General features: G+C 35.5%; 2 protein-coding genes across 2 annotated transcripts; one reads left to right on the forward strand and one right to left on the reverse strand.

Annotated features, from left to right (window-relative positions):
- Nucleotides 1–1,796: 1,796 nt before the first annotated feature.
- LOC120085959 (ARM repeat superfamily protein) lies at nucleotides 1,797–17,970 on the reverse strand. Its single transcript, XM_039042306.2, has 17 exons — nucleotides 17,675–17,970; nucleotides 17,525–17,588; nucleotides 17,293–17,401; nucleotides 16,715–16,777; nucleotides 16,454–16,557; nucleotides 15,828–15,894; nucleotides 15,373–15,444; nucleotides 15,002–15,163; nucleotides 13,010–13,083; nucleotides 12,810–12,907; nucleotides 6,728–6,835; nucleotides 5,715–5,812; nucleotides 5,013–5,150; nucleotides 4,384–4,431; nucleotides 3,592–3,706; nucleotides 2,589–2,689; nucleotides 1,797–2,110 (listed from the first exon to the last, which is right to left on the reverse strand). The coding sequence occupies exons 1-17, from the start codon at nucleotides 17,742–17,744 to the stop codon at nucleotides 2,024–2,026; spliced, it is 1,578 nt and encodes a 525-aa protein (XP_038898234.1). The 5' UTR covers nucleotides 17,745–17,970; the 3' UTR covers nucleotides 1,797–2,023.
- Nucleotides 17,971–19,662: 1,692 nt separating this feature from the next.
- Nucleotides 19,663–25,422, forward strand: LOC120084417 (mediator-associated protein). Its single transcript, XM_039040195.2, has 5 exons — nucleotides 19,663–19,885; nucleotides 20,411–20,574; nucleotides 20,744–20,822; nucleotides 23,949–24,032; nucleotides 24,771–25,422. The coding sequence occupies exons 2-5, from the start codon at nucleotides 20,431–20,433 to the stop codon at nucleotides 25,199–25,201; spliced, it is 738 nt and encodes a 245-aa protein (XP_038896123.2). The 5' UTR covers nucleotides 19,663–19,885; nucleotides 20,411–20,430; the 3' UTR covers nucleotides 25,202–25,422.
- Nucleotides 25,423–25,692: the final 270 nt, after the last annotated feature.

Genomic DNA, 25,692 nt, shown 5'->3' on the forward strand with positions numbered 1-25,692 from the left:
TTGATTTATTATTTGAGACAGGTAAACTAGAAGTTAAACCATGTAGTACTCTGATGATACCAAATTTGCAACTTGCTAAGGAATGTAGAATTGTTTAAGGATCTTAAAAGAAAAAGTTGAACTATTTAACAGTGACACGACTTGACATTGCTTATTGTATGAGTATTGTGAGTCAGTTTATGTTTTCCCTGACCGTGGATCATTGGGCCACGATTCAACAAATTCTATGTTATCTAAAAGCTGCACCTGGATGTGAGATCTTATATAAAGATCATGGTCATACGTGGGTTTAATATTTTTCAGATGCTAATTAGGCTGAATCTCGAGAAGATAGGAGATCAACCTCTGGATATTGTATTTTTATAGGAGGAAACTTGGTGTCGTAGAAAAGTAAGAAACATAATGTAGTTTCTCGTTCAAGTGTCGAGTCAGAGTATAGAGCTATGACACAATTCGTGTGTGAAATAGTGTGGATATCTCAACTTTTGTCTGAGATGAGCTTCAGTGTTACTGTGCCAGCTAAACTGTGATGTGATAATCAAGCTGCTCTCCATATTGTATTCAACCCAGTATTTCATGAACAAACTAAAAATATTGAAGTGGGCTGTCATTTTATTTACAAGAAAATACAAGAAGAGTTAATACCCACAGGATATGTGAAGACTGGAGAACAATTGGGAGATATCCTTACAAAAGCAGTAAACGAAGCAAGAATAAGCTATCTATGCAACAAGCTGGACATGATCGACATGTTTGCTCCATCTTGAGCAGAGTGTTATAATACATTTATTTTTAAGGGTGGTCATTCAAACCAAAAAAACCGAACCGTTTCTAAAAACCAAACCGAAAACTCAGTGCAACCAAAAAATGCAGTTCGATCCGATTTGAAGAAATTTTGAAACCGAATTAATTTGATTTCACTTTTGAAAACCAAATCGAACCGTTTTTAACTAATATATATTATTTATTTATTTATATATTTAAAAAAAGAGTAAAACCAAATTTAAAACCGAACCGCTTTTAATTTGAAGAACAAAACTGAATTTAAAACCAAACCAAACTATTTTTAATTAAAAAAGAATATAACATGATTTTTTTAAAAAAAATGCCAAAACCGAATTTGAAACCGAACCACATATATGCAGTTCAGTTCGATTCAGTTTGAACCAATAAAATCGGTTTGATTTGATTTAACCACCGAACCGAACCAAACCGTTTCCACCCCTATATATTTTGTAATTATAATTAGTTATTCTTTATTATAATTTTATATCTCCTAGATTATGGTTTCTTAGTTATATATATAAGAACTTGATTAATGGAATAAAATTATTACTCTCAAATTATTGAGTACACTTTTGTCATGAGTCTTACAATATTATAAAGGAAAAAAATGAAGATCATAATAGACATGAGCATCATGCTAAAACTACGATAGACACAGTCATACACAATTATAACATTGTTAGTGCGATATGACATTAAATTTTATACATACATTTGTAAAGACAGATCATTGAACTGAGAAGGAACCATTCGTAAAAAAATCTTTTGAATTGTAGTTAGTCGAGCAACCCAACAATTTATGCTAGATAATTTTGAATGCGTTAATAAATAGGAAGAAAGCTATGAGTTCAATTCACTAGTTGACCTAGAATATTACGAGACAAAAAAGAGAACAATTTATTAGATATTTTTTGATAACTATAAAAATACTTTAAAACAGTTTTTAAGGACTGTTTCAATTGAAAATGTCAATGTTTTATTTTTTTAAAAATAAAAAATAAAAAAGCAAATTTAATAGACACATGAATCCCATTCGCGAACCTTTATCCAAAGAGAGTAGAGAAATATTACTAAAACAATCCATGAAAGATGCTAAAAAATCTATTTTCAACTACTAGAGTGAACTCCCTCAAGGACTAGAAAGAAAAGTTTGGTGTCATTGTTGCTGGTTGAGAAATATTAAAACATACAAACCACAGTATATAAGGCTTGCCTACTTTTGAACCATAATGTACTCCTAAAATCTCTCAGCTGTCATAATTGCTGGTTGGGTTTCAAGATTCCTTCTATTAAGATATGGACCATTTCTAACAGCCTCCTGCAGCTGCAGACAAACCATTTTAAGCATTAGCCCGAGCAGGCACCCCAAAAGTTCAAATTTACAGACAAAACTTGTTTTCCAATATGTTTAGAACTGATTTTGAAATGAAAACAGAACACTCCAAACCATACCTCTAACCAATTTCGATGGAATTCAAACATAAATCGTGTTTGAAAGTATAGAACCAAACATTAAAATGATTATATGGATATCACTTATAATTAGTCGCTGACACATAATTTTAACTAAAATTACTTCCAAGCATGCCATAGAATGGCCTTTTTAGCTTTTCGAGCTCTCGGTTTGGTTTTTTTCTTTCTTTTTCCCATCCCTTCCTGTTTTAAGGTATTCTTGCATAGGCATATGAATATATCAATTAAACCTTAGATATGCGCACTACTATAATACACTGCCTGGAAAATGAAAAAGTTCAAGAAAAGTATGGAATACTTATGCACAGGTATTTGAATATGTATCTAACCTTTGAAGCTATTCCAGCAAGAGCAGGATCGCCAGTAAGCCTAGTTGAAGACATGAAGGCCTTATGGATAGCCAAACAACAGTTATATCTGGCTTCCATTCCTAAATAAAGAAAGAAAGAAATAAACCATGCGATTGATATTAGCATCTGATACAAGGGGAAGGTCAAATCTATTTAATTATATGTGAGCCCTTACATAAACTTAAAGCAGTTGATTCTAAAAGAGTTTATGAATCTCACAGAACAGAGTAATACAATTTACATTCCTGAAGGGCCACCATAAAAATGACTTAACGCAACATTATATTTTTCTTACAGATCTAAATCAAACAAAACGAGACAAAAGACAGTAACAAGGATGTAAGATAAGGCAGTGATTTGAAATAATTTCGATAACTTACATACTTAAAACTTATCTATACCAAGATATGAACCACTAATAATTTATGTAATTTCGGTTCTTTATCAGACAACAGACAGTAACTGCAAAAAGGATTTGATTAATAGAAGCATTTGTAATAACCAACAGCACTTTTGGAATTGTCTGGGTTTCTTAAGAGTTGCTGTCACAGGGTGAAGATGATTTGCAAGATACATTTTGGAAATTTATTTAAAGAAAGGTAGCCATAATTGAACATAGCATAGGCCATCAATGATTCTATTCTGAACATTCTTATAACATTTCTTTTGTAACAGTGACAATGGAAAAACTAATATTATATTAATAAACATCTAAATGAACAATGCACGTTTGCATCTGACAACGCCCAACAAAAAGCAGGAGAATGCTTAATCACAACAGGTCTAATAGATAATTCCTCAACTGTAACACCAAAAGAGCAGAAGAGTGCTTGCTTAATTATTACTATTTACATTCCTGAGATAAATACCCGAAAGAACCAGTTCTATGATTACAGCGGTAATGATCCATATAGAACAATCATGAACAGAATCTCTGATTGACCTCAAAACATGGATGCAAGGCAAAGTAAGCACCATATACCTATTTTAGTAGTCTCAGTACTTGCATCACTAACTATATTTATAATGTCTTGTTTTGAGCAGATTTCCATTAGGCACCAAGGTCGAGCAACCAACCCCGTCATCATTCTGTAACTCTGAAAAAAAAAAAAATTGTCTCGAGTCATATAAATTAAACTTATAGTAAGTTAGAATTTACATAGTTTCAGCGCAGGGTAAGACTAAATCCAAAATGAAGCAGCCTCCTTGCTGGAAATTGAGACTCTTAAACTAACAAACTAAGTAAGAACATTGTCTAGACTAAGGAAGCACCCCTTTGATGCAAATTTATAGGGTATACTTCCAAATAAGATATTTATTCTCTAAACATCAAAATGTTCCCCATGTCTAGTTTACATGAGAGAACACAAAGCCTGTGTACCTATATCAAAATGTTTATACATGCACCCATTTATATGCATTCATGTCCATGTTTTTGGAATTTGAGTTCGCATTTGTCGAAAAATATGTCTCCATGCCAACGTTCATACAAATATACTCCTTCCACAATAATAAAAAAGAACACAATAAATAATAATTTAAATTGCAAGAACCATTTTTTTCATTGGATGGTCTAACCCAAGGATATTTGGTTGGTAACAAAGGCTTAGGTGTACCGTATATAACCTAAATGAATTCTTAATTCATGTCCTCCAAAATCCAAGGGCCCTTGAATTTATGTCCTCTTGGAGTAATGGCTTGTCCAAAAATCATGTCTTTTTATCTCTTGGGATTTTTTTTTTTTTTAAGAAACAAAAATTACAGAAATACTCACCGCCAAGCGAATCTCAGAGTCCTGTTGAAGGACAGCGAGAAAAAGACCCTGGCACAGACAGCAGCTCATTAAAACTTGAAAAAACTATAATCAGGTAACAAAAGTAAAATTGCTGCTCACTGAAGCTCAAATAAGTGAAAATACATCAATTTCTTCAGTTGAAGCAATCTTGAGCAAGAAAAATTATTCCCTCCAGAGACTCCAAAAGGACATGAAAAACACCTTATGTTATAAGAGACTTTCACGAAGTGGTAACCAAGTAAAGTACGGAGCATGAACACCATATATCTTGGCAATCAAATTAACTTCCGTTGCATTAACCACAGCAGTTCTTATTTCAACAATCTGTTACATCTTGAATCTTGTTGGCCTATATGTTTTGATATATGAACTTAAGTCCATTACTATCAGCTTAAGCATTTTGTTTTAATCCCAAGTTCCTAACATGTAATGAAAGATAAGAATGCCCAATCTTGCATGGTAAGTGCAGAAGGATTGGTTGAATTGGAGTGACATATATTCTGCAACTAAAGCAGGGTAGATATCAAATTCCAAATAACTTCAGATAGAAAACATACCAAAGCAGGAAAACATTATCAAAAGAAATAAAGCCTAAATCCTTCACTCACTGAGGGCATCATTTTTGAACTTCTGGATGCAATTTGATATATCAAATCCCGCAAGTTTTCTTCTGCATTATCATTCAGCATAACATCATTCTCTGATCGAGTTTCTCCGAAGATGTTACCAAGAGCATGCATGGCTGCCTGTATTGACGATCGAAAATATAAGGAATATAGTATGTACATAAAATATATATATCATTAGATACTTCCCTAGCCTTAAGTAAATGGTTGGCAGTGACGTATTTCACTTCACACTCTTATCACAAACATCTTGTAAAAACAAAATCTCTTTCCATGTCGGATGTTTTACATTAAAGAAAATAAGTCTTTGATGAAAGCACGTTTTCTTATTAAAAAAAATGATTTTGAGAAACAAATTAACAAAAGCACGCCCATATTTGCTGTTAATATCATAATAGCATTGTAGGGAAAATATCACTGTTCTACTTCTACCTTAAACCTTGTTGAAATCACATCTCACTCTACTCTCCAGCTAATAAGCCTTGAAAGAAATTTAGCATAGAATTATCTTACCCTAGCAATTTAGTTTCAAGGGCTTGTTCAAATTCCATCATTTACATTGCTTGCGAAGGAACATCTAGTTCTTTTACCATATACCTACCTTACCTAATGGTTTAACTAATGTGAAACTATGGTGCAAAAATAGATAACATAAACATAAACCAAAAAGTTTAACATACTGACCAGCTGTTTACCATGTTCATGCCGATCAAATGCTGCATAAATTACATGCTTCACACAAGTTGGAAAACTTGACAGCAGTAAAGTAGCTCCCCACATGCCTGAGAGAAACAAAAATTAAAACTGTACATAATGGCTTTTAGGGATGAAATGTTTATAAAGAGGAAAATATAATGTTTGGCTTTTAGGGATGAAATGTTTATAAAGAGGAAAATATAATGTTAGGATGATAAAAAAAAAACGCCTTAGTTTCACAAACCAAAAAGTCTCTTAGAGTGTTTAGGGAGGCTAGTGCATTCAAACAGTGATCAAGCATATTTTGGTCAAGGATATATCATATTTGCACTTATGCCGAAGTCCATGTTAAAAATAACTGTTCCTGTTTTCATCTAAATTTATGACATCTTTCCATAAAAAGTGATGACCAGGAGAAATTAAATGCCAAGTATTTTCCATATAAAAGGTCGAGGTCCAAATGCAACATCTTGTTCAGATGGAGGTTACATAGTTTCAAGGATTTTAGCCTTCCTTTTTAGAAGATGACCCCACAACAGAAGGAGGAGGAGGAAAAGGAAAGTCGTTGATACCCAAGAAAAAACGTCAGTTGAGGCAAAATAATAATCAGGAGCTTGATTCTAAGGGCGCCAAAAGAACAAATGGTCCAGACTCCGTTGTCCTATTATATAGACTGCACCAATTAGGGGGGAAAAGGATGTTAGATTTTCTACCTTGAATCTTGTCGTGAGTATGGAACCCTCTTAGCATAAGACTTTTGGAGGAAGACTGTACATACTACATTCTTTTTCTAACGGTTACATCTGATCAAGTTGATATTTTTCATCAAAATGCCAATAGTTTCTAAGCATCCAATACTTATCTTTGTGGGAATATATACTAGCACTCAAGTTCATAATTCGCCATTAGGCGGTAGGTTTATTTTCCCTGGATAACTAGTTTTCGTTCAATTGGAAGTACATAAATAAATCCTAGACTACAAGTGGCACGGCTACGCTTACTTGACCCAATTTGACCCAGTGCTTCAAATGCAGCTTCACATACATTTACATCCTGTCCTTCAGATGACCCAAGAATTCCATCTATAGCAGATATTAAATTCCGTACACCTAAGAAAATTTATGAAAAGCAAGAAACTGTCAGTATTTTTTGGTCCAACCGATAGTAGTAAAATTTACAGAATTAGAAGAATGATAATTAGGCAATAGGGTTCACCTGTGTGATATGATTATAAACTATTGTCAACTGTTTTTAATGCAACCAATTATATGTTCTAAGATATCAAGTGATCTTCATATTTCTGGATTTGTACAACAAGAAAATCACCCGTGAAAAAGTTCTCATTTTGGAAAACTTTTATTTGCGAAATGAAGTGATTCAACTCAACCCAAGTTGGACATTGTTCATACAATCTCTCCAACCTTGCAAAAATCTTGTATTCTATCTGAATGATATTCAAGCAAATTTAAATTGAAAATATGATACAAGGCACGTAACTCCTTATCTAAGGAGCACTAACACGCATACGCTGTGGATACTTTCTTTTATAGAATATATGTATTGAAAATAAAAGGGTAGAAGAGAAAAAACACCAAAGTTACGTGAAAAACCCTAGACCACGGAGAAAAAATCACGATAAGAGTTTTTTATTAATTTTTTCTGATATCCAGTACACAATACAGGAATAGGTATAAATAACCTAATCGGTTAAGGCCATTGGTATTGCTTCAACCCACTTGGTGAAGTAGTCTGTAAGAAACCCTAGACTGTAGACACCACACAAAAAAACCAAAACGCCTTCAGGGCTAAACCACAATTTCAACACTCTCCCTCAAGTTAGGACGTAGATGTCAATGAGACCCAACTTGCTAATACAGGTGTCAAAAGTCTGTCTAGGTAACCCTTTGGTGAGAACATCCGCAACTTGTTGACTGGACGGAACATAAGGGATGCAAATACTACCATTATCCAGTTTTTCTTTGATGAAGTGTCGTTCGATCTCAACGTGTTTGGTTCTGTCATGTTGAACCGGATTGTTTGCAATATTAATGGCAGCCTTGTTATCACAGTAAAGTCTCATCGGGTCATGACTTTTCTGATGAAGATCTACCAGAACCTTTTTCAACCAAATCTCTTCATAAATACCCAAGCTCATAGCCCTGTATTCGGCTTCAACACTGCTTCTAGCTACGACACCTTGCTTCTTACTTCTCCAGGTAACTAAATTTCCCCACACAAAGGTACAATATCCTGAGGTGGACTTCCTATTCGTAACAGAACCAGCCCAGTTTGAGTCTATGTAGGTCTCGATTCACCTTTTATCATGCTTTCTAAATACCAAACCCTTTCCAGGTGAAGATTTCAGATACCTCAGAATTTGTGTAACCGCCTCCATGTGTCTTTCATACGGAACCTGCATAAACTGACTAACCAGGCTAACTGCATACGATATATCAGGTCTGGTATGCGAAAGATATATTAGCTTCCCCACAATCCGTTGATACCTCTCCTTGTTCACAAGAACATCATCTATTGATTCTATCAGATAGTTGACTTCTACTGGCGTATCTGCAGGTTTACACCCAATCATTCCAATCTCTCTCAACAAATCTAGAGTGTATTTCCTCTGAGACACTAAGATCCCTTCCTTCGATCTTACTGCCTCCATTCCTAGGAAATATCTCAAGTCACCGAGATCTTTGATCTCAAACTCATTTGCCATCCGTCGTTTCAACCTGTCAATCTTTGTTGAATCATCCCTTGATAGTATAATATTGTCAACATAGACAATCAAGACAGCTATTTTCCCTAGTGCTAACCTCTTAGTGAACAAGGTGTGATCTAAATGCCCTTGAACAAACCCCTGAGATTTAACAAAGGTGGTGAATCGATTGAACCGGGCTCTAGGGGACTGCTTCAGGCCATACAAGGACTTTTTTTAATTTGCAAACTGATTGTCGAACTGTGCTTCAAAACTTGGAGGTGGGTTCATATATACCTCTTCTTCCAGCTCACCATTCAGAAATGCATTTTTCACATCCAACTGATGTAGAGGCCAGTCTTGATTAACGGTAACGGAGAAAAGAACACGAATAGTGTTGAGTTTTGCCACAGGTGAGAAAGTTTCTGAGTAATCCACTCCATATGTCTGAGTGAATCCTTTTGCATCTAATCTGGTCTTATATCTATCGGGAGTTCCATCTGACTTGTATTTGACAATAAAAACCCATTTACACCTTACTGTTTTGTGACCTCTCGGAAGACTAACCAGATCCCACGTTTTGTTAGTCTCAAGAGCCCGCATATCCTCCATAATTGCAGTTCGCCATTCAGGAATTTCCAGAGCCTTGTACACATTGCCTAGAATCAACACAGTATCCAGGCTGGTGGTGAAAGCTTTAAATCTTATAGATAGGTTACTGTAAGACAATAAGCTTTTCATAGTGTTTGGTGCACGACCTCGTACCTTTTCGCAGAGCAATCGGCAAATCTAAGGTAGCATCAATCTTACTGATCTTGTCTGCCTGTTCATCTGTACCCATTTGTTGTTCATTTTCAGTCCCCTGAGCATCACTTGGCACTTCATTACTACCATCATCCCTAACTTTGCCAGAGTTCACTACATCACCTTCAACATACTCATTATCATTAAGAATAGGGGTACCTTGAGCTTGAGCCGGTTCTGGTTCTAACTCTTGAACACCTTCTGGCGGAGCAACAAGGGGAACAATTTCGGGAACTATTTCCTTTCGAAGATGCTTCCTATAGTAGGTTATCCAAGGCACTTGTTTTGTAGGGAGGAAAGGCTCATTTGTTTCTGGAATAGGTTCAGGAAACAGGTCTAAAGGAACAGAGTAAGTGGAAGTGGAAGTGTTAGCTTCTTCACTCGTGGTCACGCCCTAAAGAGGATTAACAGGAAAGAAGGGTTTGTCCTCTAGAAAGGTGGCATCCATGATGACAAAATGCTTTCGAGAGGAAGGCTAAAAACACTTGTAGCCCCGTTGATGGAGCGGATACCCAACAAAGACACATTTTTGGGCCCTAGGAGCAAGTTTACTCTGGTAAAGACCGTGATTATGAATGAAAACGGTGCACCCAAACACCCGATGAGGAACATATGGGAAAAGGCGAGTGGACGAGACAGACTCTTTAAAATGCTCTAAGGAGGTTTGGAATTTGAGCACACGGGAGGACATCCGATTGATGAGATGAGTTGCAGTAAGTATAACATTTCCCCATAGATACGAGGGTAAGGATGAAGGTATCATGAGGGATCGGGCTAATCCAATGAGATGACGATTTTTCCGTTCGACCACCCCATTCTGCCGAGGCATAGGAATTTTGGTGGATGATACCTTTAGAGTCTGAAAACTCACGAAGGGACTGATTAACAAATTCACGTCCATTGTCACTTCGAAGAATGACGATTTTGGTATTGAACTGGGTTTCGACGGTGGTGTAAAACTGTTGAAAGACCGTCGTCACTTCAGACGTTTGTAAGAAGGACACCTATATAAGACGAGTGCGATCATCTATGAAGGTGACAAACCAACGTTTACCTGACACCATTGTGACATTCGACGAACCCCAAACATCACTATGTATCAGGTGGAAGGACCGAGAAGGTTTGTAGGGTTGTGAGGTAAAAGATGCCCTATGCTATTTTGCACGAATACAAACATCACAAGATAAAGATGACACATTTACATTTCGAAATAAATGGGGAAATAGATATTTCATATAATGAAAGTTTGGATGTCCAAGACGAAAATGACATAATAAGAAATCAGTTTCAGAAACAGTAAGAGAAGACAGTAAACAAGTGCTAGACAAACTCCTAGAAGAAGCATCATTGGAGAGGAAATATAGGGGTATTGTGCCGGATAGTGCCAATCAACTTCCTTGAGCTCAGGTCCTGAAACAAAACATTATCTGGCGAGAAAACGACTTTGCAGTTCAAATCTCTGATTAATTTACTGACTGATAGCAAATTATAAGATATCTTTGGCACATGTAAGACATTCTGTAAAATCAGTTCTTGAATTGGAGATAAGTGACCCTTTCCAGCAACGGGGGCAAATGACCCATCTGCAATTCGTATTCTCTCATTTCCAACACTTGGATAATAGGAGAGGAATTGATCGGATGATCCAGTTGGGTAGTCCGTTGCTCCTGAGTCAAGAATCCAGGACTCATCCCCCTCAACAAGGAAACTAAAGAACTCAGGAGTACCTGATTGTGCAACATTGCTGGTCCCAACTGTACCTGGATCCACATGGCTGGTCACCAGGGAGGCATCATCAACCGTTTCACCAACAAAGGCTCGATCGGATTTAGACTTATCATTTGGAGGGCGCCGCTTAGCATTTGGTGGATGACCGTGTAATTTCCAGCATTGATCCACAAAATCAGACATAATGTTTGTAATAGGTAAAGTAGGGTAAGCGGTTACCGTTTCTGGCGAACATAATGAAAAGATTGAATACGTATCTGGATGACAGTCAGCCGAAGGATTTTTCGTGGATCTAACGGCTACCCTGAGAGCCGAAATCTGCTGCTGCAAGTGTGCCAGTTGTTGTTGTAAACCAATCGTCCTGCTAAAACCCACCGTTGGTTGTTGTTGCCAATAAAAACCCGAATACACAAACTCCGTTGGCGTGGAGGAAGCGGCTGGCTGGGCAAAGAAGTGGCCCTGATGAATCGGCTAGGCTGACTAAACCGGGTTTGGCTGGACCGGCTGGTTCAGCGAGATTGGTTGGTTCGGTGCCTGGTTTGAAGGAAAGGTCAGTCGCATGTCTGGTCGGCTAGACGGCGCTTAGCTGCTGTCCGATTGGTTGTGATGGCAGCACTTGAAGATTTTCGACAATCGGCTGTGGCTGAAGTTTTCCGAAGGTGGTTGTGACGCTCGATGGCGGCAGTGGTTGCGTTTGAAGGCACGGGAGAGGCTGTCCGATTGGTGGAATCCCGCTATAAGGTTGTGTGATGGAGGGAAGGAGGCCAACGACAATCGATGGGTTGTGCGACTGGATCTGATCGGTGGGCTGCGCGACGTTGGTGACTGTTTGCAATGGCCTAAATAACGATCGTAAATATTAGTCGACGGCAGCCCTAATTTCAGCACTTTGGGAATTTTCCACTTGATTTGCATCCCCTGCTAGGTTTGACGATTGAATTTCTTCAATTCCTGCCACGATCTCATCACATTGCTCTGATACCATATTGAAAATAAAAGGGTAGAAGAGAAAAAAACACCAAAGTTACATGGAAAATACTAGACCAGGGAGAAAAAAACCACGATAAGAGTTTTTTATTAATTTTTTCTGATACCGAGTACACAATACAGGGTTAGGTATAAATAACCAAACAATAAGAAACCCTAGACTATAGACACCACATAAAAAGACCAAAACACCCTTAGGGCTAAACCACAATTTCAACAATATCTCTATAGATCGATATATTTAATACTTCCTCCAAGAAAAAACATGTAAAATTTAAATCATATATAGATACTCCACTATAAAAATACGTAACCAAATCAATTAACATTATTTGAAGTACTTGAAGAAGGATTTGGTTGGCTAGAGGAAGAAAATATCTTCCTAAACAATAGGCATGATCAAAACATAATAAGGATTACAAATTGTTACACAATCTCTCTTCTTTTATAAGAACTTTTTAGACTGGGCTGTATTTTCTTTTTCCCCATATTGTTGAATATTACACATGTTTTTAGCATGTCAGATGTGTCCGGACAAATCAATGTTGTGTTCGACACGGAAGCTCTACCTAAAACTAAGTGTCATGCTTCCAAATTCCTTGCACAAAGTTTATAAATAGAATGTGATCTTAATGATCTACAGTAGATAATATAACAATGATGCTTAAATGGGTAACCGCAGGTTCATGAGATACTGAGAGTCCCAAAGTGAAACCTGATGAAAAGGGGATTGTTATGTGAGCATTAACATTTGGCTAGTTTATCTAATCCACACCTTTCTCGAATTCTTAAGTAACTTCAAATCAAATGATGAGTAGTGTTGCAGGTCAATAAAACGTCCAGAAGGTCAACTTATTTCTTACATGATTCATCTACAAGTGAGAAAATGTTATCTTTGGACAAAAGTCTTCCACAAATGACCATAGCTCTAGATCGTAGAATAGACTCTGCTGATGAGTTGCTGCAATAAACAACAAAAAGTCATGATTCATGAATACTATCAACATCTGGAGTCAGGCCATTTGCTTATATAACTGAAGTTCATAATTCTTTCATTACAAACCTGATTATAGAGCTTAGAAGTAGGATAAAGCTGGTCCTTGGCAAAAACTTTGTACCATGTTCAATCTCCACTAGCTTCATCAATTGGAAATATTATGATATATGTTATAAGTTACATCATAGATTGGCTAGAAAGAAAAATCAAATGTGTCAAAAGGAAAATTTCAAAGCTGATAAGACCAAGGATAGAAGAGAGCATGGCATAACTCATGATGATGATGCATATGCTTGAGTCAAAATGAATCCCGGCCATAATTCTAACGGAAACCCAGTCTTGAGATAAAAAATGAAGAAGTTTCGGACAAATTTATTGACGAGATAAAAATAATGAAAGGTACTTAGCATTTGAGAGGCTTAATTTGTCTCGTAAGATCATTTCCAAAATACAAATGACGCAAAAACCTTCCAATGGATGTCATATTTATATACTTTTTACCTTGAATTCATAGTTAATTATTGTGAAATATAAGTATAAAGTGGTTAATATGAGTCCACAATCAGCCATAATTATGTAAAAATGAGCATGATGCATTCTTAAGGCTATTTTGGGTTATTCCAAAAGTAAGGATAATTAAGTTTTTTAGGTTAAGAACTAACCATGTTTTTGTTATTGTGCAGGAAAGTTGGATTTTTGCTCCAATGCAACCACATTGCTCTACAAACAAAAATCCATTGCGGCCACATTGTGCCCTAGACTGTTTCAATGGAATTTTCGTGGTCAAAACAATTTTGCTGATTTCGAGATCCTGAGATGTTAGTCCATTATGAATCCTCCTATATCAGTTTGGGGCAAGTATTTTGACAACCACCCATCACGTTGAAGCCTATATAAAACTCCTCAATCCCTCCATTTGAGAGACCTAAGCCTTAAGATGATTTCCACATCCAAAACTGAGAAGAAGACTTCCAACACTTCAAGAACAAAAGTTCCTCTGATGTTAGGAGTTCCAGATCAATTCTTGCCTGTGAGTAAGAGTTCTAAGTGAGATTCTCTTAGAGAGAGGTTAAGAGTTCTAAGTGAGATTCTTTTTGAGAGAAGTTGAATCGAGCTAAGAGAACACTCCTAGAGTGTAGAGATTGTCACGAGGATTGCAAACTCTGTTTTCCAGATTCATTTATTGTTTTATTCCATTTCATTCCCATCTCACGCTTATGAAAATTCTTTTCAAAGAAGTCTACATTTGTTATCATTATCAGCTAAATTCCTTGAGGGATTCGGTTTGGTGGATGCCCTAAAAGGTTAAGATAGTTTGATACATTGTGTCGCCATACACCCACTCCTTTATGCTATTTCCCTTGTTCATTTTATGAATTACCTTGTTAATTTAAACTAATCACTTAAGTTAGCATGTCAGTTGAGAAGGTTAGGACAATATACAGAGTTCACAAAGGAATACGGGATTAAGGGCCTCGACATAGGGCTCAACACTTTCCCACCTCCATTGTTTATAAACCATTTCGCTAGCAAACTCCTTATCTAATGACCAATAACCCTAATATCTCAATATTATTCCCAACAGTTATTCTAATAACATTCCAAACGGTTCTTTTCTTTTAATTAGTTCTGCCAACAGCAAACATTAAAGGTATATTTGTATTCCTGTAATGACCAATCAAGGTCAATTGTCCATACTGCTTCATTGATGCGATCTACACTGATCAACCATAATGATTTTTCTTGCATGATCAAACCACTAAGCAGCTACCATCTTACTTCTTAGTTTAAAACAGGATGTCAGAGGCAGTTCATTTCAGCTCTGGCCCATGACTATTGAAATGGTGTCTATTTCCAACTCATGTTAAGACTCTTGTAATTGAGATCGCAATAACCCATATTGGACAAGTTTACTGACATTGAAAAAAGCTAAAGGGATAACATCATTTATAACGCCATTTTTCTTCTAATGTTACTCATTATGCAATGAATATCAAAATGAAAAACAGACGGGCCAACATGTTCATGAACAAGAAGACAGGGAGTAAGATAATAAACCTCGTACAAGAGTTCCAACACACTTAAAGTTACAAGTGTGTCATTTGAATTATTGATTTCACTTTCTAGAAGGCCTAGTAAATTTGCATTGTATACTGCCGATGCCACAGAGCTAGAAACTGAAAATAGCTTCACTACCAAAGCCATGACTCGAACTCTTCCCTGAGAAATTTTAGTTTCAATAAGCACAAACTACTAGCAAGTAAAGGGGACTCTTCCAAGTAATGATGCTAAAAGAAACAATGAATAAACATAAACTCTAGCAAAAGAAAATATGATTGAAGGAATTTTCTTAAGAACAATAATCAGCAAGTATTAAGCGCTTCCCAACAAATACAAACATCTCAAAGTCATAGTACCCGCTACAATACCAGAGATGAACATGTTGAAGCTACAGTTCCTAGGTGTGTTGCTTCTGTTTTATTTGTTGGGAAGATGATTTCCTACAGAGCAACAAATTGCAGTCAGTTTTGGCAAAAAGATACTTACTGTAACTCTTAAATCACCAATTGACTCAAAAGGTTAAAATGATGGTTGTAGGTAAATTTAATATTATATCAACATTCTAGCACTACCCTCACTCATGGACTTGAAATTCGTAGAAGACGCAACAAGTGGAAGTTAATATTAAATGAAGAGAATGACATTTTAGGATTCGAATACAAGACCTTCTGCTTTGATACCATCTTAAATTGTTATTTGATCCAAAAGTTTAAGTTGATGGGTGGAGGTAAATTTGCTATTATATCAATGCTCTAACAATAACATATAGGACAGGTTAACCATATAGAGCAGACAAATAATAGCTATTGTATTGTATATTTACCATCCCATGTGGAAATGCAGCCAATGTCTTAATTGCATCCATCGACGAGTTAGCAACTTGTTCATTACTACAAAAAAAAAAAAAAAAAAAAAAAAAAGAGGCAACCTCACGCTTAATTCCACAGCAAGCTAAAAATAGATGAAATGCATAGATTCTGAATCTAAGAAAACTTGGAAAAACTGAAATATTTTCTTCCCTGTTGGGGAATTAACAAACTGAAGGTGGAACATTTAAACAACAACCTCATTTGCTCCAATATTCATGGCTTTAATGAAATATGTGTTGCTTATGAGTTTTATCAGGTAAAGCTGCTTAACACAAAGAAGCTGAAAGAAGGGTGGGGAGTTGAAGGGGTCAAGATCAAATCCTACATCCCTAGGTTTGCCAATCATAGAACTCAATTGTGTAATAGTTTTGCAATAATAACAAAATGTTTCAAATGTACAAGAGAAGTGTAAATTGCATGCATGATACAACATTTTTCTAATGACTCGAGAAAGAAATGCTATTTATAGTCTCGATACACTTGAAGTAAAGGTTTAAGCAAAAAAACTAATTGTTTCAATACCACCTAGAACTCAATGTCATTCATAATTTGATCCACAATCATCAGAACGTGTTCTTACCCATTGACAAGGCACTTGAGCAAAAGTGGATAGATGCCATAGTCGATAATTAGTTGTATGGCCAAAAGAGTAGTTTCATCAGACTCCTGCAAAAGGCGAGTGACCTGAAGAAATATTTAATTCTTAGTTTAAGAATACAGAAGATTGTAGCTTGCACGGTGATAACAAACAGATGAAGTTCAAAAAGAAAGGGAAAACTAGTTAACGAGAAAGAGGGTTAACTAGTTGAAGTTGAACCAAATAATGGCAAAGAAAGCCAACCGTTTTACAGGCTAAGCTTCTAACTATTTGAGAATCTGCCCGTAGTCCAACCTGTACAAAGGGCTGCAAAGGGGGAATAGAAATAATCAGTACAACGGACAGATGTGAGAGCACTATCGTTAGGGGTATATGGGGTACATGAGTAAGATTAGTATGTCATGTAAATAGCACGGGCATAATGGTAGTTGGCTAAGGGTGCCTTGGTTGACAATAGAGGGTGTAGTGTTAGGACTTTGGGAGAAAGGATATTACTGTATCGTGGATTCCTTTTTATATTATAGTACACTGTGATTTGGTATTCTTGTTAAGGGTATTCTAACAACAGACCATAAAGCAAAGCACATCCAAGGATCCTAATGTTGATTGGATGGACTAGTCTCGTGTAGTCAAGAGAACAAGGAAATAAGAAGAGAAAGGAAATGCTATTGCAGGAAATGCTATTACACTGGAACACAAGTACATGGGTTTTCACTGACTTTGAACTCGATTCAACCGAGCCGTAAATATCTGATAGATATGGAAAAGAATCAAATCCTGAAAAAGCCTCCACCATGGCAGTACAAGGGAAGTGTTCGTACCATGTAATGTGGTATAAGAGAGGCTCCATACTTGGTTTTGAATATCCTGTCAAGACATGCAACCAGAGTGTTCTCTAGACGTGGGATTTCTGCTTTTGTTTGTAAAGCACTTGCAGAAGTGAACAACCCACGTCAGAAAGAATACCCAAAAGAGCAATCAGAATACACCTAACCAGCTCAAAAACAATTGATCAAATAAGAGATTGTTCGATTTTCAAATTGTAAATAATACTTGATGATGGCGGGAAGGGGGAAGCGGTCGAGAAATTCCTTAACCGACGCATCAGTCCGAACACCTTCGCAAGGAGGGAAATACTTCAAAGAGTCAGATTCCGATGCATTTTCAGTATAATATGCAGAATTAATGTATCAGATGATTAACCGGGATAATTTGCGAAGTCTGCAGCTGCTTCGAGTAGCCTTGTCGGATCATCCACAGAAAATTCCTCCATTTCTTCGCTCACGGAGCCTTTGTATGAGTATGGAAGTTGAAAAGGAAAAAAAAGAGAGAATCGGAGAGTGTTACTGAGTCGGTGTCGATTCTTCTGGTTTGGTCACATCCGATGGAAGACGAAGACCACCGTCTAAAAAAGATTCTTAAATCACGAATCATCTTACTTTTTTTAAAAAAAAATCGGATTCTAATATAAATTCCCAACTTCTAATTTTATACATTCTAATTCTATGTTCATTAACTTCTAATTTCATGCCACTACATTTTAATACTGTTTAAATTTTATAATTTTGTGTCTGCGAGTCATTAACCTATTCGACCTGGTTTTTTTAATTCGCATGTCTACTAAATATAAATTAAAATTTTAAGATTTTTAATATAAACAAATTCAAATTTACATCCGTTAAATCAAATATTAATTAAATTTTATAAGAATATAAATATATCGTGGAACTGTCATATACAAAAATGAAAGTTCTTTTACTAAAAAAATGGTTGAATCACCCAGATACAAAATTTGAAGTTTAGGAATTGATTGGGGATTGAAACACATAATTGAAAATTTGTTTATACCGCAAAAATTGGACGTTTATTTACTTATTAGATACAAAATTTAAAATTTAAGACTTGATAATTGATTAGACACATATTGATAGTTTATTTATACTAGAAAACTGAAAGTTTGTTAATCAATCAGACATAATATTTTGAGTTTTAGGGATAGGTTATATCCCCTTTCTTCGCGCTTTATTTTTTATTTTTTTGTGGGCGGAATCTTTTTTATTTTGGCTTTCATCTTTTGTCCAAAGTACTTCTCACCATTTTTTATCTCAGTTTCTCTATGGTAGAATGTTGAGTTTTATTTTTTAAATACAATACTTACCAGTTTAGTGATTAAACTTGTAATTTTTTTTTTATCTAGTTTTGATTGGTAGAAATATTTGAAACTAATGTGTTTTAAAATTTTAAATAATATTTTAGTCCATTGATCTATTCCATTGTATTTAAAGTGTACTTTTAAATGGTCAAATTTAGTCCTTTATTCTCGTAAATACTTTAAATGTGGTCGCGTTGCTAGTCCATTTTACACATATATATATTTAACTAGTTAGCCAGTTTATTAAAAAAAATATTATTATTTAATTAATTTTCGATGATTAAATGTAAGATTTGATAGTGTGCTTTATTACATAAAAATATAATTTTAATTAATTTATTACATAAAAGTATAAGTATTTAATCAATTTTAATAGAAATTAATTTAAAGTGACTAAATTTTAAATTTATTGAAATTATACCAATTAAATTACAAATTTTTTGAAGTACATAAAGTAAAATTGAAAATGAAACTACATAAAATTTAAATAGGATGGATTTTAAATTTATGGAACTAAGAATATTTCAAGAAAAATTAAGGAAATGAAATGATACTTCAATCCATAATTAAGTTAGAACAAGATGCTTTAAACCTTAAAGGGAGAAAAAGAAGACGACAAAAAAAAGTTGTCTTAAAAAAAAAGAAACTTTTATGGATAGGAAAAATTTCAAATTATTTACAGAAATAATAAAAAAAAATAACGATAGACACCGATAGACTTTTATCAACCTCTATCAATGATAAACTTGTATAAGTTTTTATGACTAATATAGTATAAATGATAGGCTTCTATATGTTATATATCAATAATAGACTTCTATCAACATATATCGATGATAGACTTATATATCGGTGATAGACTTATATTATTGATAAATGTCGATAGACTTCCATCAATGTTTATTAACAATAGACATTGATAATAATATCTATCAAAAAAGTAATTAAATTTTACTATTTGTATAAATATTTCCTTTGTCTATTTCTAAAAATCCTAAAAAAAAAACCCTTAAAAAACATACATTTAAACAGTACAATTAAGAAAAGTAATTATTAAAAGAAAAAGGAAGGGAAACCCTAACCTTTAAACGTTATACCCTACCCGATCTGCCACTCACGTGTTTTTCACTTCTTCTCCTCCTTCCCACCAGCAGCTCAGTGTCGCCGCCCATCTCTCCGGTTCAGTGCTGCTGCTGTCGTCTCTCTTCCTCTCGTCCCGCCGGCTCTTCCCTCCTTCTGCATTGCATTCTGCTCCCCTGTTGGTACTGGCATTCTTTCAATCTTCATTTATGTCTTTTTTTCTCACTTCAAAAATCAAATTAGGGCTTGTCTAATGAAATAAGCGAGAACTTGTTTTTATTCTTTGTTTGTTTTTTTTTTTGCTTTCTAACAACAATAGCAGAATAGCCACGAAAAAGAATTCAGCCGTGGGGCAAATTGGGACTTTTCGAATGGCCGTGTGTTACCCTATGCCCTTTGATTTATTGGACATGTTTTTCAACTGAGGCTTTGATCATCCGTATATCTCCTTGGTCTCTGCTGAAATTTCCTTGTTTCCTGTCTGCCAAATCTTCGAAAGCACCACCCATCTTGAATTTTCCAGTCTTCTTTATTTGTCTAGAACCAGACGGAGTAATCTCTCCAATTTTTCTTAAAAACAAACATTTGATTGAAATAGTTTGCATGTGAGTTATTTGATAAAATGCATGGAATTTTCAATTGGCTGCGTTTTTTTCCGCATTCTGTTATATGATATCAGAGTGTTGTTTTGTCGTTTGTTGGTACAGGGGCTTAATTAGTTTTGAGAATGATTAACGAGGTTGATGCTTTTATAAGTGTAGAAGGCTACAAACCTCCAGCAGAGTTCGAGGAAGACAAAAGGGAATTTCTTACTGATATTTCTTTGTCCAACTCTGAAGAGCTCTGGCTTATTCAATGGCCTGCTAACCAAGTAAGATATTATAAACTACTAGAAAAGTGTTATAGCTACCTGCAGTGTGGGTGAAATTAAAATGAAGAACAACCTTTTTTCTCTTTTTCAGATTGAAGTTTGTTGCAGCCATTTCAATTACTGTTTAACTTGATAGAGATTTATTCTTTTTCTTCAATGGGTATTGCAGGCCCCGGATTTTGATGGGCAAGAATTTTCTCTTCAACTTCATCCAGATGGACGTTTGGGCAGCTTTCAGGGTTCATCTGGTAAATATCATTTTGTCAGTGATCTTTTAAAAAGTTTTTTTTTTTATTAAGAAACAATTTTATTGATGTTTGAAATTCACAAAAGGATATACTTTTTTTTCTTTAATAAGAAACAATGAATGAAATATCCAAAGATATCCTAAAATACAAAATGGCGCATTAAAGGGTATACAAAAGATGTTTCCAATTTGCAATAAGGAAAGAAAAACTATGGGCTTTTATAGCTAGTAAATCTTTACACACAAAAAAAGCATTAAAGATGGCAGAGTCAACAATGTCCTTTGAAGTCTTGCTTTTTTCCTGGAAGATTTTCGTATTTCTTTCATTCCAGAGCTTCCATAAAACCACAAATATAATGCCAATCCATAAATGTTCTTTAATGGCTTTAAAAGGTATGATGAATAATAAATGGAGCCAACTTTGGGTGTCAAGCGAATTATTAAGAATTATCTTCATAATTCGCTTGACACAGGCAGGACCAAAATGGAGATAAGTTGATCCATGACAATGCTTTTGAAGTCTATCCATGGTATTAAGACAAAAATTAGTAACTTCCCACATAAGGAAATTCACTCTTTTTGGGCAGGAGCTTCTCTAAATCTTCTTGTATAGTTCATTTGCTGTTGAGGTCCCATTTGTGGTGAGGTGAAAATATAAAGATTTTGAGGAAAATCTATTTGTATCAAGTTTCCATAACCATGTGTCATTTCTGTCAATGAGGGCAATATTAGGAATAATCTTTTAAGAGTCAACTGAACTTTAGAGACCAAGAACAATGTTCTGTATCGCAAATCTGTTTGACAGAGTCCTTTTTAGTACCAGCCAGTTGATAGAGTTGAGGAAACTTCGATTTTAGAGTGTCTTCACCGATCCAAGTGTCAAGCCAAAAAGTAGTAGTAGACCCATTGCCAATGATGCACTGTATATTATCATAGACTAGGTCTTTCTGTTTCAAAATGAATCTCCATGGTCTTCTAATGGATGGAAGTATGCTGTCATCTCATCTCATCTCATGAAGTGGGATTATCTTAAGAAACTGTTGGAGGTTGGGGGCTGGGGATTATTGACATAAAGCAATAAAATAAGACCCTTCTTGCAAAATGGGTTTGGGGCTTTCATCTTGAAAAGGATGCACTTTGGAGAAAATTGATTAAAGCTATCCCAAAAGGTATACAAAAGGATATACAATCCATGGAATTACAATAAGCCATCCGAATCGTTTAGAAGGGAAGTGTATGAATATGAAGCAAAAAGATTAGGACTTTTACACCAAGAAATAGCGTAATAAATAACAAGATCAAGGAAAGTGTCAAAAATTAGTAATTAGTAATTAGTTACTAATAACTAATATTAGTAATTAGTTACTAATATGCCCCTAATATATTCTTCTAATACCAATCCTATCAGTTTAATACGACCATATCTCTGGAATGATGACTCACAATTCACCTCTTCCTCCTCTGTTCTTTTACTCGGATGCTTTTGAATAGTCTTTGGCTTTTCCTAGAGAAGTTACTACACACCTCAACTCCATTCTCTCGAGGGAGTTTGTTAGGTAAGTTGATTACAAATAGAGGGGAGGAGGAATGGAGAGGATATACAATAGTTGGGATATGAATTAGGGCTTGAGAGTTATCTGAAGGTTGGGAGGGTCCAAGTACCTCGAACATTCGGGTTCTATCGTAAACATTCTTTTTTTAAGAGCATCGTTGGTGTTAATGGCCTTGTGAGCCAATTCCTGTTTCTTGGGGTATTCGTCTTTCCATATTTCTCTAGCCAAAGATGTCTTGGAAATTTTGATTCTATTGCCCATATTGGCTAAGAGAGATTTCTAGAAAAGTGTCCATCAGGATTGAGAGGCCATTTCCAAGCATCTATCGGTTGTGAGGGTGGTGGGCGCCACGACCACGACCATATTGAGGTCTCAAAAGTTGTTATTGGCATTCATGTCTTCACCCAAGATTGAGGACTCAAAAGTTGTGATTGGCATCCCAAGTCTCTTTCACACTGGCTGTTTTCCAGTGGGGTAATCAGTATAGAAGTGGGCATCTTGAGGACAAGGGTTGTCTGGTTACCCAATTTAGGTGAGATGTTGAAGCATATTTTATCTTTAATAAGCTTCCTTCATAAAGCATCCTTTTTGTGCTTACGATCTCTAAATCCACTTAGCAAGAAGAGCGTGGTTTTTATCTCTCATAGGGTACATCCGAGGCCTCTTTGATCAATAGGATGAAGAGGTTTAGACCAATTAGCAAGATACTGTCCTTTGCCATTTTGCCCACCTTCCTACAGAAAATTCCTGAATAATCTTTCAATCTCCTTGCTAATCTTAATAGCCAAGATGAAAATCGATAGGTGTATTTTGGGAGATTTGAAAAATGTAGCTTGTATGAGAGTGAGCCTTCCCCTGTTAGATGAAAAGGTGGATCCCCATGCCTATAATCTTCTCTCAATTTTTTCAATGATCGCCCAGTGTCCAAAAAGAGATGGCTTTCAGCAAACCATGTAATGGGAGACCGAAGTAAGAATTGGGCCAATCACCCTTTTTGCATATGTATTTCAAAACCAATTCCTCAATGATGTCCAGTTCAACATTGATACCGATAATTTCAGACTTTTGGAAGTTGATATTATGCCATGATGCTTCTCAAAAGTCTCAATCTCATTAAGAAGGTGAATGAAATGTAGCTCATCATAAAAATTAGAGAAAAGATTGTCAGTGATTTACTATGAGGACAATCTTCTTTACATCCATTTTTCTCGACTCGTCGAATTAATCTATCACCAGTTTTTCAAATAACAGTTGGTGCATGAATATGCTTGAAGTATTTTTGTTTGAATGAGAACTACATCAATTATAGTCTATCCAATTCAAGTGATTAATTTAAAATGTAGTGCTTTATTTGTTCTTTTTCTATTAGTCAGCTTATATTCTATTGTTAAGTGTTTGTATTGTACTTGATTTCATCTTCTATTGGATACTTCTGTTTCGCGTCATTATTATATTTTGAGCATTAGTCTCTATTCATTATTTCAAGGAAGAGGCTTGTTTCAAATGTGAACTACATCTATTCCATTCATTTTCTTTGTACAATAATTTCAATCTATTTTTGTTTTCATCAAAAGGAAAATCATATGATGTGGTCAGCTGTTTGGCTCAAGTACCTGAGGCTTCTGTTTTTCTACCATCTTCATCAGACACCAGATTAGGTAAAAGCCCCTCTTTCTGTTAGAGTAATTATCGATGTATTTTGATTTTTTTCCCCAAAAAGTTTGAATATGTTTTACTTCACATGTTAGTATCATCAGTCTCTTCATTGCAGTTACACTCTCTCTCTCTCTCTCTCTTTTTTCCTTTTTGTCACAACTGGCTGGTACTTAATCTGCACCTGTTCTACTTTCCGTTAGAGCTTCATTTTCAAAGTTCCTATATTCTAGATTAGGAGATGGTAGTCTACTAGTTTAGCTTCACTTTCAATACCAATGACGTTATGCTTAGACTTCTAGCTTCTCCATCCCCAGTGATTCTGATTCTGTCTGTTCTCACATGCCCATATTCGTCCATTAGTGTGGTCTAGTACTTCTAATCTACTCCTTTCATAGTCAACAGCTGGCGTTAGTTGCTGGTTCTTCAGTCACAAATCTTAACATTTTATTTTTTTTAGTTCCGAGTAGTCTTTTAACATTTTATTAGTGAGCATAATGCTAATACTACATTAAACTTTCTTTCCTATCTAAATTCGTTAGAATACAAATGAACAATATTGATGATACTTCATGCATCCCAATTCAAGTCCAAAGTCTTCATGATATTTGTTCACACCACATCATATTCTAGTGGCATGGTCCTTATTGTGCGAGTAGATCCACCATTCATTTTAATATCAACTCATCTTCCCCCCGATAAAATTGTTCTATTTTTTTTTATATGTTCTTTTACCCTTGAAGTTGGAAAGATTTCCCGGCGGATATCTCTTGTGCATTACCCAGAACCTGAAGAACTCGAAAAGGCCACCCCTATGAAATCATTGTATCAAAAATCCTCTGGAACTTCATTGACCAATTCTCGTCAAACTACAACATCCAGAGGCCCACACTCAAGCAGTAGAAGAACAAGTTCTTCACGAAGTAGTAAACCTAGAAGTTCGGTATCTGAATTTGAGGAGCCATCAAAGCCTTCGATTGTTAAACAGGAACCAGAACCTACCGAGTCCAGAGATTATCTGAAAAAGGATTCATCGAAAAGAAATCGCACGCATGATCCTAGTAGATCAATCGACCACTCGACTCCAGATTCGGGACGTGGTCATAGTGCATTAACTTCTTCAGGGTCCACCGAGCGATCCAGTGAAGGTAAATCAAAAAAGCAAAAGAAATGAATGAGGTTGCTTCAAACATGAAGTATTCATTAGTTTGTGACAGGTTACTAAAGTTTGTCTATACATTTATTTTCCATTTTCCTTTGCTTGGACTGAATTCTGGAGCAATTGTTGTACGTCATAGCCCATGGGAGATTCTTTCTCAGATCAGATATACCATCAGTTATACTGAGTACTTAATTAATGTTAATTTTGAATTAATAGTAAATGTTATTAATTCTTATGAGTTGTAAATCAATAGGTTTTTAGTTCAACATGTAGTCCAAGATTCAACTTTCTGACCTCTATTGGTTGAGAGTATGCATTAATGTGTAGAGTTATGCTAAGGTTAATGGTCAGTTGTAAATTAATAGTTGATATGAGTTCGATTTGAATTAAGTTGAATTTTGTGATAGATTTTATTCGACTTTATCATCGGAACACAAATTGGATTTTTTGATGTTTGGTTTCCCTTACCAGTACAACAAATTTCACAGCTAGATAAAGAGGGT

Source organism: Benincasa hispida, chromosome 9 (assembly GCF_027475165.1).
Source record: "Benincasa hispida cultivar pf3 chromosome 9, pf3_genome.v1.1, whole genome shotgun sequence".
NCBI lineage: Eukaryota > Viridiplantae > Streptophyta > Magnoliopsida > Cucurbitales > Cucurbitaceae > Benincasa > Benincasa hispida.